This window comes from Thunnus albacares, chromosome 15 (assembly GCF_914725855.1).
Source record: "Thunnus albacares chromosome 15, fThuAlb1.1, whole genome shotgun sequence".
Taxonomy (NCBI): domain Eukaryota; kingdom Metazoa; phylum Chordata; class Actinopteri; order Scombriformes; family Scombridae; genus Thunnus; species Thunnus albacares.
In genome coordinates, this window is record NC_058120.1 from 593,127 (window position 1) to 609,471 (window position 16,345).

The 16,345-nt window shown below is 39.5% G+C and overlaps 1 protein-coding gene across 5 annotated transcripts in view; it reads right to left on the reverse strand.

Moving 5' to 3' along the window:
* Nucleotides 1-16,345, reverse strand: part of adck1 (aarF domain containing kinase 1) — a 128,620-nt gene that overhangs the window by 102,153 nt on the left and 10,122 nt on the right. For all 5 annotated transcript variants that reach the window (XM_044374964.1, XM_044374963.1, XM_044374962.1 and 2 more), the window contains one exon: nt 12,893-12,976. In XM_044374964.1, coding sequence (XP_044230899.1) covers nt 12,893-12,976 — 84 coding nt within the window. The remainder of the gene's footprint in view (nt 1-12,892; nt 12,977-16,345) is intronic.

Here is a 16,345-nt window from a genome sequence, read left to right on the forward strand (position 1 = left end):
ATTTCCATTTTGACAGACTTTATATTTAGCTCTTCTACATTTAAGAGAACAACTTTGTACTTTGTAGTGCATTTATAATCATTTGACAGCAGTAATTATTACTTCATTTATATCTACTGGCCATTTATAGAGCAACCACTTGTTATTGTTATTAATTGTTTTTGTACTTATCTTTGCCTTAAAGTCAACCATTTCCAGGTAATGGAAAAAATGCAGCAGTCTCAACTGTACTTGAACCACATCTATCTCTTATTTAGGAAATCTCTTGTAAAATGTCTACTTGAATTATACATTAATTTTGAATTTTGAATTTCAGAGTAGATGAGTGGTTTACACATATATCATGAAACCATAACATATCTGGTTTGAATACAGCAGGATACCTTTGTTGCATGTCAACAAGTGTTGTGCAACACTTATATTTTTTATCATCTTCACCGTGAGTCTTTGTCCTGGGGAAAACTGAAACTCTGGATGCCAATGAAGAACAAATGACAATAATATTTCCCCTCCAAGCTTTTATTTCTACTTACAAAGCTGTAATAAACAGGTTGTGGTGAGCAACCAAATGAACAAGAGCCTCTCCAGTACTTAAACCCAACCCCATAGTGTTGATGTCTAAGTCAGTGGAAGTGGCACTGCTATGATGTACGAGTCCAAAGTAAAACTTAGGTCCTGTGACTGAACTCTCATCACACACATGAAGAATATGTCGATGCAAATGACAGAGAAGTCAACTTATACATGTCTACAACTATCACATGACCTCTGTGTTAGGTGAATTATGGTGAACTGCAGAGGAAATCTTGCTTAATTGATTATGAACATGGCAGATTCACATAGGTCTATGACCACAGGCAACCTCTGCAATTATTACAAATAAGACTTGGAGTGATATGGGGAGAAGAGCTTTAATAAGCTTTCTATTAGGGCCAGGGACACTCACTAGAGGTCCTAATGGGTCCATAATTTTGGGCTTCATCTGAAACAAACCAGTGGAAAGATTATCAAAGTCTGACATGCATAAATTCATTTACATACAAAAACAAAACTGAGAGAGACCTGATCTAAAAAGAACCTAGGACGATCAGATCTGATCTGAAATAGACAAGGATGATTAGACCCAATCCAAAATCCAGTGGACCCCAAAAGACCCAAACAGAGAAAGAACAGCAATGGCAGCAGCATGACAGCTCCACTAATTAACCAGTAAGTCCTGTCCTTATCCACTCTGGTATTAGGCCATACTCGTATTAGCTCATACTGGTTTTAAGCCAATTTGGTGAAACCATATTAAAACACAGGTTCACAGCAACAGAACAGGACCTTTCCTAAACCCAATTAGACTAAATCAAATTTGGACCTGTCCTGACTCAAGTGCTATGTCAGATCTCAGTTGAAATGAGATTTGTTTCAAGCAAGTGGCAACCTCTGGGGCTGTAAAATGAAGCCAATGCAGAAGTGCCAAAAACTGCAGTTCCTTGAATGGCCACTTGAGGCTGGCTCCAAAAGCTCCCCATAGAACCCCATGTTAAAATGCCCAACTTTACAGCAGAAATAAACATGTTTACAGCCTGGTACAAAAAACAGTTTTGGTCTCTATAGCTAATTTCCCCTTTCATGACAACTGTACGGGGGGTGAATTTTTTTATAACTCACCCGTTTAAATTTTATTAAGCTGTTATGTTAAGTTAACTGTTAAGTTATGCATAATGACATGGCTGCTTTGAGTGACAGGTCCACAAGCCGCTAGGTGGCTTGTTTCAGCCATTTGGCCCGCCTCTTTGCCCATTTTTGATTGGCTGGGAGTTTCCAAGATGGCGACAGCCAGAGTGGCTCACTTTGAGCTTCAAAACCGCTCTTCAGAAACCAAAAGGTGACGTCACGGTAACTACATCCATATTTTTATACAGTCTATGGTTTCAAGACAGGAAAACAGGTGGGGCAAGTGGAATTCACAACTCATGTATGATTGTGAATGTTTTTTCAGTCATGCAACTGAATGGGTTAAGGTTTGTTCACAGACTGTGGGTACATTAGTCAGCTAAATGATGGATATGTAAAATGAAAATAGAGAAGAACTCATTGTCACAATAGCTGATGTCATGAAGATTTTTCCTCTGGAGAGAAGTCACACTTATCACCATCAGCACAGCCTTTGATTTCTTTCCCCACGGTGACTTCTTATTACTGTGACAACCTCAGACACATTCACTGTAATGGGGGTAAAAGAAAACTCTTTATCTCTAACCTTGGGGTGATGCTGAAAGAGAATTTGCATGATACTCTGCAGATGTACTGAGTGAATCAGTGTTTTGTTCTCCCTTTCATCTCTCAACAGACGCTTTCAAAATGGCTGCTTCCCCAAATCATCTCAATGCCTCTGTTTTTTTCTCATGCAGCTGAGGAAGCAAGGGCATCATTAGACATCAGTATCTGTTTGTCCTAGCTGTCACTTGTTCATCATCTCCCCATCCCTCCTACCCCTTATCCTCCACTTTCACCCCATTCCCTGAAATAACTGACTTGTAGAGCATACAGTCTCATCTCCTCATGAAGCTGCTTTCAATGTGCCTCACAAGCAAAGACTTAATCTATCTCCTTGTATACGGCATCACAGCCTTTGCCCAAAATACTTAAGGTTATGCTGAGGTTAATGACGCTATCATTTAAGGTAAATACATGATGGGAATATTAGTCTAATGATGCAACCAACCTCAGGAAAGTTTATACTGACAGAGAGACTCAGACTCATCTTGTTATGAGTAAAGTTACCTTAATATCAGATATTAAATGATTGTTTATTTTATTAAAACAGTACCCCTATGACAAAACTACCAGGTATTTTTACCTGACTGTGCACAGTTCATAATACTCAAAAGCAGGGTTTTACACTGGAAAGTTCTCACTGGGCAACTATTTTATGTGTCATCACAAAAATCACGAGGTAAAAAGCAGAAAAACAACGTTCACATTACAAAGTAATCCACCAGGAATGTGCGGTTGCATGTATATGATTGGCCAACGCATCTCCTTGCTGGATGATGTCACGTTGAGGCAAAAAAGTTGAACTGGCCTCAGCCTTTGCTGCAACGCAATACAATGCCCAGGCACACCTGACACCTGACAGCCAGCCACGGAACTATCATTGAGCGTCTCTGGATGACCTTCTCATGTAGGATTTACATAGTGTGTCTTCACTGTTAAATTGGTCAAAAAGACTGTATGATAACAAGTGAACTAGCCATTAAGGCCTCAATTTATTTTAAATGCTGAAGTGTTAACCCCACGTCACACACTGACTGATCAGGTGTGTGAAAGTAAGCAGGTTTTGAACTTCTCTCTCACACTCTTTATTTTCATTCTTCACACAAATACAACACTTTTCACAATCAAGTGCAAAACCATGAATGCCTGTGAGGAGTGACCTACCGAAAATGTGCAGCCTTATCCCCCTTGTACAATTCATTGCATCACGCTCTATAACTTACTACAGTGGGGTCCAAAAGTCTGAGACCACTTTGTATGTTGAAGCCCCAGTATGCTTCGCCTCAGTATGCTTCGATAGAGGTGTTATTTGGAGAAAAAGTAAGCAGGGTTTGAATTTTTTCCGCAAGCTCTCTTTTTTATTTGTTATACAACTATCGTCATTTTTGCTGTGTACAACCTATGAATGCCTTCCAGGGGAGGCAGTCAAAGTGTGTGCGATTTTCCCCATATTTACACAATTATTGCGTCTCCCCCCTCTCTGCGACAGCCATATTTTCACTCCGCCTTCAAGTTTGGCCATTCAGTACAGCTATGAATACTGGTAAAGGACACAACAACTCATCCTTAATAGTCATCAAATGTTTGTCACACATGTAACATTGGAGTTTAATGGAGTGTGAAGCCACAGTGTGTCCGAGGCAGCCTGTATATTCCTGAGATTCTGAGAAATCACAGCAGAACTTAGCTAGCTGCTGGGGCTCAGGAGGTAGAGCGGGTCGTCCACTAATCGGAAGATCGGCGGTTCGATTCCCGGCTCCTCCAGTCCACATGTTGATGTGTCCTTGGGAGACAAGATACTTAACCTCGAATTGCTCCTTATGGCTGTGCCATCAGTGTGTGAATGTATATGAATGATTAGATTTCCTCTGATGGGCAAGTTGGGACCTTGCATGGTAGCCCCTGTACCATTCAGCATATGAATATGGGTGAATGTGATTCTTAGTCTAAAAGCGTTTTGAGTGGTTGGAAGGCGCTAAACAAGTAAAGTTCATTTACCATAGACAAAAAGCAGTCCATCTGATTTCTCATTGCAGGGCATGTTCCTCAACTTATTTGGCAGACTTGAGAGTGCTTGCATGCATGTCCTGTGATACTCTAATTGGCTGTGAATGGCCCCTTGGTTCACTTGGGGCAACTTTTGATGAGCCTGGAAGGCTGGTTGCTTAAGCTTTGGAGTGAAGCTCTTCAGGATGAGGAGGAAGATAAGATGCAGAGACAAGTTCATTAACGAGTTCATTAACTGTAGTCAAATGTGCCCCTTGTGACAAGAACGTCAGAGGGCACTGAAATAATGACATCTGAGAAAAAGGCTTAGAATATGAGGTCATTTTATATCATATTGCTGGTACTGATATACACTTAGGCACCAGTTAATTTGGTCCACCATAGCTTAAATCAATGCAGTCCAATGCAATCAAATCCAATATCCCGGCAGAAAATCATCCCTTCATAAAGGTTCTAATGTTCAGTTTTTGCTTTCAGAGAGGTTTTGATTAAACTTTATGATCATTTTGGAGGCTCTAGTCTGTGCAGCTGTTGAACTATATTGAGTTACACTAGGGCCGGGTGATATGGCCTATAAATAACATCACAATATTTTTAGGCTATGTCACAATACACAATATATATATCTCAATATATTGAAATCTAAACTACTAAAATACTAAACTACTAAAAAATGCTGTTATTTTAAAGTTAAATACAGTGCTGTTATAATAAAATTAAATAAAGTACTGTTATAATAGAGTTAAATACAGTACTGTTATAATAGAGTTAAATACAGTACTGTTATAATAGAGTTAAATATAGTAGTCATAATAAAGTTAAATAAAAATGAAATTAAGTACTGTTATAATAGAATTAAAAGGATAATGTTATAATGAAATTAATCAAAGCGGAACCACTGGTGCTTTTATTCTGAAGCACCTAGCTCATCTTGGGCAGGAAGTGTAGTTGCATGAACTTGAAGCTTCCAGTCATCAGAGGATTGTCAACGACAACAGTTAGCAGTTAGTGGAAAATTAAACCGTTACCAGTCAGATACAAAAACACACACCTCACTTAACCTACATACGTTGCACACACTAGCCCAGGAGAGTGGTCTGGATGAATGGGTGATTGTGTGCGATGCATATATGAGAGTTTTTTTTCTTTTTTATTATTATTATTTATGTATATGTGTAAACATAAATGTTACCATTTGACGTACTGTACCAGAGTTAGCTTACAGCTAATTTTCATCTGCAGTCCCTTAGGCAGGTCATAATTAAAATATATAACAGTACAATAACAAACAGTACAAAGCAAAAACACACAGGAAGTGCAATGTGAACACAAAATATATAGACAGAAAGACAGACAGCCTTTAATAATTGATTATAGTTGAATAATAATTTATTATGACATACAATGACAATAAAATGTTTTTCATATCAAATGAACGCGCTGTCTTTCATTTCCAAATATTCAGTTTGTGCATTAAGTAATGCAATAGTGTTTTATTGTACTGCTGGTTCATGTTTAGCTGAGTTACCATGATTATTATATTATGCATTATGATGCATTTTGGGCTGAATCCACAAAGAACGGATTGCTCCCGCTAACAGCATTGTGAATTGCGCAGCATTTGCACCTACAATCTGCTCCGTTTTAAGTTTTTATTCACAAAAGATGCAGCTGAGTGCAATTTGCCCTTGTTTTGCGTCTGACTGAGTAAAGAGCGGTTTCCAGAGTTTCAGGCTTTTCTCCACATTTCAGCACACAGATTGGTTCATAATGAAAAAACTGCAGAGAGCACAAAAGCCTTAATTTGCATGTCTTTAATTAGCAGAGGTGCGCACACACACAGCTCGCCACAATCACAAACCAACTTTCATGTATTTTGCATCTTCTACTTCTCGCATCTATAATATAATCAACTCAAATGTCAAATGTCAAAATAGGGCTATTAATGTGACTCAGGCAGGTCTGAAATGTGTTAGATTAATGTCTGAATCTTACAATAATATTATTTGGGTGTCACTGAATGTATCCGGGATATTGCAGAAACATCAGTACTGTTGTTCTGTTTGGTACCCACAGTTGGCTGTGTGTCACCGCTGGCTGCAGCATTACACAGCAGCTAAAACGATAAATGCGTCTCCAAACTGAGAAAGAGGCTGTGTGTATTTACGCACGCGGCACAGCAACAATAACTTCATTAACAGGATCGGTCAGGATCTGACAGTATTTAATGTTCTGTGTTCTGCTGCACATCTACAGGTCAGCTGTTCGACACAGATTCCAAGTTCATACGGTGGGAATGTTTGTAATGAAGAAGCCCTGATAGATGAATCCTGAGCTCCATCAGCGCTGTTATTTTTATTTTTAATTCCGAGATAAGCTCACAACCCCACTTGATATCCCCCCATGTCTGACTGTGGATCTCGCCATTAATATCATTCAAAATCAATTCAATATCATTCAAGCTTCACAAGCTTGAATATTTGAAGCGAGAGAGACAGAGAGACAGAGTGAGTGTGAGTGATAAGTCAATGTGTGCACAGTTAACACTATCTGAAGACGCTAATAACACCACTCTAACTGCGTGTGGCAATTAGATTGTTTTTGTAACGAAGCTTATTTGCATAGAAAGGGGCAAATTTTGCGCCAAATGTATGAATATTACCTAATTAAATACATGCAAATGGAACAGGTGTCACACTGTGTGAACCTCCTCTTAGGTTTGTACACTCAGTGTCTCAAAAAACATCAACTTTTTCAAAGCTTGTCAAGTCAAGTCAATTTAGTCCAACATAACAAATCACAAATTTGCCTCACCCTGTGTCTTCAACCTTGTTTCTGCTCAATGCTCTCATGCTCTAAGCTCTGATGCTGAATGCTAGTGAGGTCAGATAAACTACTCAGGAACCAGATGCTGGTAACACTCCTGCTGCAGTCCACTGGATCACCACTTCAGCTGAAAGCTGTCAGCGGCCCATCAAGAAAGACACTCTGCAGTGTGTTAGTGTGATTTTATTAATGAACTTAGAGCACTTTTAAATTCCTTTAACTGTGTGGAAATATGTGTAAATGTTTTCACATTACAGGTGATCACAAGGACTAAAATGTGAGTCTTACAGGTGAAACATGAGACATGTCGGCTGTTATAGGAGTTTACAGTATAGAGTAGAGTAGTAGTTTTGAGTAAATTACAATATTTCTTTTTCTAATTGTAGGTAAGGTGTATTGATGAATCAATAAGGATGGATACAGAGGACAGGTCGCAACTTGGTACCAGTTCTGGACTGGTCAGAAGAAACATGAAACCAATAAGCTCCTGCAGCAGGCACTACTGATACTGGTATTTGAATGCCATTCACTCATTCATTTTTTACAATTAGCATTTTCAGTTTACGCTTAAATTAACTTTTATTCAACATGTTGCGGTCCACTAATGATGATGCGCTCCTTTGTGTTGTGCGACTACATGTGGGTGTGGTCTACATTATGTGGATGGTGTGGTCTTCTACAGTCAAAAACTCTCATCTTAAATGAATGCCATGCATTTTCAAACAATTCCTTGCATCTAATGCAAAACTAACTACCCTTACGAAACTGTATGAGGTCATCAGCAATCACATGACAAAACTGGATGGTATTTTTATTGTAAGTGGTGATTTTAATCAAACAGACCTCAGAACTGTTTTACCTAAATTCCTCCAACATGTCCACATCCCCACCAGGGGAAGTAATACCCTGGACCATATTTATACGAACATTCCTGGCAGCTACAAAGCCCTCCCTTGTTCCCATTTTGGTCTATCAAACCATATTTCCCTGCTTCTCCTGCCTACTTACTCTCAGCTAATAAAAAGGGTCAAACCATCAGTAAAAACTGTCAAAGTGTGGACAGATGAAGCTATAGCAGCTCTACAGGACTGTGTTGGGTCTCACTTGCTGACCAGACTAGGAAACAGCAGGAGTCCTCAAGAAACTCCACCCATGGATCCAGGTAATCAAAACTAGAGATCCCCCTCTTATCTGTCTCTCATTCTCCTCCAGCTGTGGCTGGAGCAGCTCCTTGCTCTTTTTCACCTCCAGCTGCTGAAGGGGCAACTCTCAGCTCCTCTTTCTCCTCACAGCTCTCTGCTCTCTTGTGAGACCTGCTCACAGCAGACACACACAGAACTCCTTTCTTTACAGCAGAAGACGGGAGAGTCTGCCTAAGACTCAGAAACTAAGTTTTCTAGTGCCAGCAGCTACCACACAAGTCTGCTGGCTGGTTTAACAAGTACAGGAGCCACGAAACAGAGTTAGCTTGCTACTAACTCTACACAAAGGACTGGACCTGGGCCCTCTGACCTGCAGACTGGAGCACCAGACCTACACAGCAAATCCTGCATCCTCTCAGCTTTGGAGCCAAACCCCTGTCAGCCTGTCTCTTCCATGGATTCACCAGCTAAGAAGCAGCACACCACAAAGCATCTTTCTCTTCCCCCCCCCCCACACTTGTATATAGGTACACTTAGCTAGACTAGTATTGTGTGTTTTGCTCTTTTACCTGTTTGTTAAATAAATGCTTTTGGATATACCTGTTGTCTGTTTTAATGTTGCACAAGAATGAGTTTTGCCAACCTCTGCTCTGCAAAGAACTCCAAAATCCTTCAACTTTAACTAGCTATTGATATGGTAATTTTGTTTATAGTTATTAAATTAATTATTAATCAAAGTTCCAAATTGATAGATTAGTACCCTTTGACACTGAATTGGCTATCTTTTTCCCTGACTCCAAGGTGGTGCCCCGTTATTATTAATTCTTCTTATTAACTCCAAACTTATAGCCAAGGCCGAACAACTGTTTTGAGTGCACAGACTGGCACATGTTCAGAGATGCCGCCACCCAGGAGAACCACATCAATCTTGAGGAATATACATCAGCAGTGACATCATACACCAGCAAATGTGTTGATGATGTGGTGATCACAAAGACAATAAAATCATTCCCCAACCAGAGAGCAGTGGAGCAGGTGAACAGTTTTAAGTTCCTAGGTATCAGAACCTGTCATGGACATCACACATCGCCACCCTAGTAAAAAAAAAAAAAAGCTCAGAAAGAACTGTACTTCTTATGGAAACGTAAGTTCTTGTTAACTTTTACAGAGGAGCAATAGAAAGCATCCCGACTGGAAACATCACAAATGTGCGTAGCCCGAGACAGGAAGGCTCTGCAGCAGGTGATTAAAACTGCCCAGAACATCATCAGTACCCATCTACCGAGAAACAGTGATATCAGTGAGGTGAGGAGCCTGCATAGAGCCCAAAGGATACTAAAAGACAATTCCCACCCCTGCCACAGCCTGTTCACCCTGCTGCCATCTGGCAAGAGATACAGGAGTATCTGTGGTCGTACCACCAGACTACAGAGCAGCTTCTTTCCTCCGGCTGTGAGACTCCTCAGGTCATCCTCTGCACTACAACATAAAGAATAGTTTTGTTTTTGTGACTTGTTTGTTATGACTCTTTGTGTGGTTTCTGTTTTTGTGAGTGTTGTAAACTGATAATAAAAAAGATATTGAACCTTGAAATATCACTGCATATTTCAGACCTCTTATTGCCTTATGTCCCTTCCCACTCACTGAGATCCTAGAATGTGTCTTTTCTTGTTGTTCCAAGCTCCAGACTTAGGCACAAAGTGATAGAGCCTTTGCAATTAGCCCTCCTTTCCTTTGGCATGACCTGCCGTACAAGGTTAGGACTGCAAACTCTGTTTGCTGTTTTTAAAATCACTTTTAAAACCTGCTTTTTTCAAATGGTTTTTAAGTAAATTCATTTATTATTTTATGGTATTTTATTTAATTTTAATCTTTTTGTGTTTTTATAATGTGTTCTGATTTTACTGTAAAGAACTTTGTGACTGTTTTGAAAAATGCTTTATAAAGTTTAGGCTATTATTTTTATTATTATAAAACATAAGTCATCATCACAACCTCCATCATATGTAAAGGATTGGAATCAGTTTCCATTTACTGTTTACTCCTTGTCAGTGACCTGTTATCTCTCCCTCCTATCCTCTGCTTAAACAGAAAATTACACTGCAAGAAAAATCTGCAGCACAAAGACAATGAACAAGTGTGAAGCTGCTGTGCTGTCAGCTCACCTCCATGACTTCATAGTAATTAGGAGATGAGCCTCTTCTCTGTATTAAATCTGCACCATGCATTAATTGTAATCAGCATGTGTAGCCAGGCTTGGCCAGCAGGGCCCAAGGGGCTGTATTGAGTGTGTGTCTGTCTGTGTGTCAAATATACAAGGCCAGCCATGCTGAACCATGCTCTTCAAGGTTCACTGCAACTCTCTTGCTGCAGCAGAGCTCTCTGTGCAATTTTTGTCAGAGCAGGTGGTCTCTGACCTTCCAAGCAGCAGTCTCCTGGGTGAACGTGACTAAGCTGTGGCCTTTTAACAAACACCAGACCACAAATCATGCAATGCATACCAGGTGACATTTACTGTTATTATCCTTACCATACTAGTAATATGATTCTGTTTGGAGTGTTTGAAATAAATAAATAATAATGCAATCTGATGTTGAAACAACATGTATACTGCTAAATAGTTTCATGTTCATGTCTACTTGAAGTTCATCTCAAATCTGAAACCACAAATTAGGGTTTATGTCATTGCCACTTCCTTCCTTTGACCTGACCGCTGTAAAAAAGGAACTAAGAAACTTTCTCTTCAGCACCTTAAGAGAGGCCTGCACATATTTAGTATATTGCTGTACTTCGGACGGACAGTGTTTAAAAAAACAATATTGTCTTTTTTATGCCATGCATTCGTCCTCCTAGTCAAAACCTGGCACCTACATTACCCACAATGCATCGCCATTCATTTAACTCTACATATTTGGATGTGTCATGCTAGTAAGCTGCTAATGTACCCTGGAACAGCTAGCTTTAAGCAGAGATGAGGAGTGGGTTACAGAGGTCTGGTAACCTCACTTATTTCTAACTCCGGGAGCCACAAAAGACTATATGACCATGACCTGAGCCGTTTCATGGATGAAAGATCATGTTACTTAATCTGTGTGCTCACTGGCCTAACTTAAAGCTGCTTTAATCAATAGTTTGATATGAACAATCAATCACGTGGTAATGTTTATGAAAGGTGTCACTAACAGTAATAAAGTCACAGAGAATAATCACCAACTTTGCATTTCCCCTCAGCTCTATGGAATTCTTTAGCATCTTTTAGCATCATTTAGCTGATTGTTTGGATTTTCTGGCCTGAAACTTTACTGTTTCACTCTCACTGTTTGTACACTGCCTGCCCAGCACCAAACAGCAGACACACAAAGTTAGAGACTAGCTTGTGAATTTTTCTCAAAGAGCAGAGTGAATATTGGTTCATCAGGTGGATACAAACTAACTCCAAATGAATGCTAATGTTGCTCTGTGTCTGCTGGATTTGTAAAGAAAAAAATGTATGCTAACAAATTATTCATATCAACTTCAAAAGGTAATAATCTGTTGTGTTTACATCTTGATTCTGCTGCCCCTGAAGGCAAAGAAATCAGATATTGCAGGTTAGTATTTTATTCAATTGGGAAAAAAGTTGTGATATGTCAAAAACAAAACTACTGGTGTGACCACATGGTTAGGCTCAGCAACAGGAATAAAACCCGAATAGGAATAAAAGCAGGACAACACAAAAGCAATTTAGTCTAAAAAAAAAAAAAAAAAAAATGTAAATTAAAAAAAATCAGGCAACACAAGATAGAAAGCTGTGGTGCTCCAAGCCATGATCACATTATGATCATGTATCAGTGAGTGTAATTTGGGATTGATGTTCTGTTTGCTGCCCACAGCTGGCTGTGTGTAGAATTCTTTCCTTTTAGTTTATAAAATACCTGCAGCATCACCCAGCAGCAGAAATGAATGCAATTCCAAAATGAGAGGTGCTATTCGCATTTATGCATGTGGCACAGCAGCGATAACTTCATTAATTCATTAAAAAACACGTCAACAGGATTGATCAGGAATCTTAATGTTTTTTTCTGCACATCCCACATATCAACTGTTAAGTGATTCCAAGTTAATACAGTGAAATTGGTATAAAACAGCAATTCTCAGGATGAATTCTGAGCTGCATCAGAGCTGTCAGGACATTTTTATTCTAACTAACTAAATCTTACAATATACACTAAATGATATTTTCCTATTTGCTGATCACTCTCCAACCATATCTGAGCTAAATTTGAGCTGTGTTTATTTATTGTTTATCTAAACTAAACAAGTCCTGCTGCTGGTGCGTCACACTAAAAGATTTCCACCAGCAAACCAGCGGGGGGTTCTTATTGTGAAGCAGCTACAGGAAATACAATGTGTTGGTCACAGCATTAACAGAGATTGTTCAATAAAAAAAAATGTTCTGAACAACACTATATGGACATATTCTGCACTGTTCGATAGACAGACTGCAGTTTGTGCAATCCAGCACAACTTCAACTCATCATTAAGATAAACAATGCCTTTCACCTTACTGTGCTGTGGAAAGCATGCCCTGAATGGTTGCAGTTGCTCATAGCTTGGCTCTGTTCAAGTATGCCCACCCATATGGAAAATCTCTTTGAGTATATATCTACCTTGGACTTGAGGACCCAGTACTCCTCTGTGCCATATTCGACATGTTTGAAAGCAGTCAGATAATCGTAGCTGATGGCCGCCGTCTGCAGACAAACAGAACAATGACATGTAAAGAACTCAGTGGTCAGCAGGTAGACTTCTCTTTAAAATACAGCACTCACAAACATTTCAGCAAGTTTAATGTCAGCACAATTTAGTAAAGTAGCTAACGGTAGCCTAAGTGTACACCGCTCAGTGTTCACAGTAACAACCCGCACTCCTTATTTGGAAGGTCCTGGTGCCAAATGGAAAAGATGGTGCCGACTACAAACTGCAAATCTGGCCTTTAAACCAATGAGTGACGCCCCACTAAGTCTATCTTTATTACAGTCTATGCGCCTGACATGTTTTAAGACATACTCCTCTTTGAATAATAATTTGTGTCTGATTTGTGTCACAAAAAAGGTTCCTTCTGAGTGTAAAGTTTCCACATCACGCTTGTTTAAGTTGCATATTGGACCATGAATGGCTCTGAACTAGTTGTGATTCTGCACAGTGAAGCTCAAACACACAGGTGAAGGAACAAAAAGGAAAAACCCATTTTTGAGTGGAGGGGGACTTTACTAAGACAAAGCAGTATTACTTTGACAGCAATGATGCTGTCAAAGTACAGCATGATGTTCATTGAGATGTCCTATCGCCCATTAGAAGTAGGTTTCAAGTCTCTGTAAGCTGCAGCTGGATCCAGTGGTAACTGGACTAACATTCAAAAATCAATAACCCTGCAGTAAGCTTTTGGAAATTGGTGATGTAATTATGTTAAGTATACAGAATTTGTATCAGGTTTATTTTGATTCATTGAAATATAATCACAGTCTCAATGCAAACACATATTTTACCAGCAAAAGTAACACAACAAATTAGTACAACCACCTGAAACATCACAAAAAGGTCAGAAAACTTCAGCTACAAGTCCCTGTCACCCAACTGTTGTGTAAAAATTCAGAGCATTGGTCAACACCTCAGGTAGAAGAAAGTGTCAAGGAGCCTTGACGTCTTATGCTGAGCTATATGCTATATTTATTGAAACACTTGGCCAAGCGGAGAAGAGAAACTGTAAAGATCAAGGTGTTCTGCACAAGATGTAGTCTCTTCCTGTTCTGCCTTCTGAATGTCTGACTTTTAGTCTTTAACCCCAACAAATCATCCCACGATATGAAAAATTAGTCTTGTTCTCATTTAGTTTCTAAACAAGGAACTGCACTTTACCCGTGTTAGTTCAGGCCACATTGCATGGTACTTTCAGGTCACCGTCAGCACAGTCTGGTTATGCTAATGTCAATCTGTTCAATCACCTATCTGTCATGTCTAGAGAATCTTGGGCCATCTTCCTGACCCTTGTTACCGCGACAACATCGGTTCACTCTTTATCAGAGTGGCTCCAGTTTTCCCAAACATCACAGACAGTTACTCTGAGTCTCAAGGAAAAGAGAAAATGTCTCCTTCTGCAAAAAAATATTAGTGTGACCTCAAGGCCAATGCTTGACCCTGTATAACCCCTAAAGATGGAAAATTCCATAACACCAACCACTCAAACATCCATCGGAACATAATGAAGACTTCGGAGACAAAGATTTATTACCTAAATGAGGCAAAGATACGGCTCTGATCATCACCACAAAACAAAGGATGAATGCTTTGCTGCTGCCTTCCCACAACTGTTCTTCATGTTTTTCTGCCTGCGCTAATTGTACACTAACGTTAAATGTCAAACAGCGGTTGAGGCAGAATTATGAAAAATGTGTCATTTTGAGGCCACAACAGGTTTATGATCAAGCTGAACTATGGAATTGTACATTAGTACTTGCAGTACATTTTTATCAGTAATTACTTTATCATGAGCAGTCTGACTGTGTGTTCTGACAGAAGGCAAAGTGAATTTTAGTCAATGCAAAGAAGCACATAGATACCAATTTGTATCCCAGGGCTTTATGATTTTCATTTTATCCAGTGAAGTGATCAGTAGTAGCAATGTAGTAGTAGGCTGTGGACAGGTTTTGATCTGATCCTCTGAAGTTAACCTGCTACCTTTTTTTTTTTTTTTTTTTTTTTTTTTTTTTTTAAACCAAACTCACCAACAACTGTACAGATTGTTGACTAGCTACAGCCCGGCAGCAGTAGTAGCAGTTGTAGGAGAGTCACATCGACAGTGGTAAATCTGAAGTGGTAAGTTTTTAGTTTAAATGTTTAAAACATCACAGAATTGAAAATATCTTCACTGGACAAAACTAACTACTAACTAAAACTAAAAGTTGATATATTTAAATGTCAGGTATATTAGCCAATTTTTAGGGGTGTAACGGTACACAAAATTCACGGTTCAGTATGTACCGTTGGTTTTGGGGTCATGGTTTGATACATTTTTGGTACAGCAGAAAAAAGAAAGGTAGAAAATAATATTTTGTTCCTTTATTTTGAAAAATGTAAATATCCAACAATGGCTCATTGGCCAAAACTATTACTGAAACAGTTTAGTTGTGCTCAGTTGTGTTGAGTTGTTGCTTAGGTGTGTTTAATTGTACAGCTATTTTATGATGATTTACAGTCACTCAGAACTGGTTCTTATGATGCGCTGTACGACCATGTCGGAAATCAAATATATTTATAGTTGTTTTGAATGGCTTCACTCAAAGCCGACTGTCACAGAAAGGGGAGGGGGATGGAGGAGATGCAATATTGTTTAAATACAGGGATAATGGCCCATATTTTAATAATAATGGTGGCAGCGACACTAAATGAGCATAGGTAACCAGGGTAATTTGGCTGAACATACATCTATGAGCATGCTACCCGCATGCTACAGCTAAGTGGTGCACTGCTAAAAAATGTTCCAGGTGGAACTCAAGCATTATTGTTCCACACATGGGAATAATTGGATTATTAAACTATTTTGACAGTAATTGGGTCAGGGAGCATACCAAACTGAGGAAAGTCACATACTGAACTGAATATCCTGTACCAAACGGTTCAGGACAAGTACACAAACCGTCACACCCAAACTTATTATTGATTGTTGCTTTAATTTTTATCATTTGAATGGGGACAGTGCTTTACGCTGCGAGAGTGGGGACCGCATAGGGCTCAGCAAAAAAACGCAGCTGCCATCCAGACTCAACATATGCCGAAATACAACCCGACATCACGCTGCGGTGGCCACACATGCATGCAAGCACACATTCCTGGTTGATTACTTGTCAAGATGGCGGAGTGCATAGATGCAGCAGCTCAGCGCTCTCCAATACTTAGCACCTCTGTGTCTATACTTAGCAGCTCTGCATCTTTCAAGACCTACACCCGAACTGAAATCTTGCAGATGAGAGACTATTGTACTGCATGTGTCCCCATAGAGCTCAGCTCTTTCCCAGAGGACATCACTCGCTCCGCGAAGTGAACCAAGTTCGACAGGCACGGAA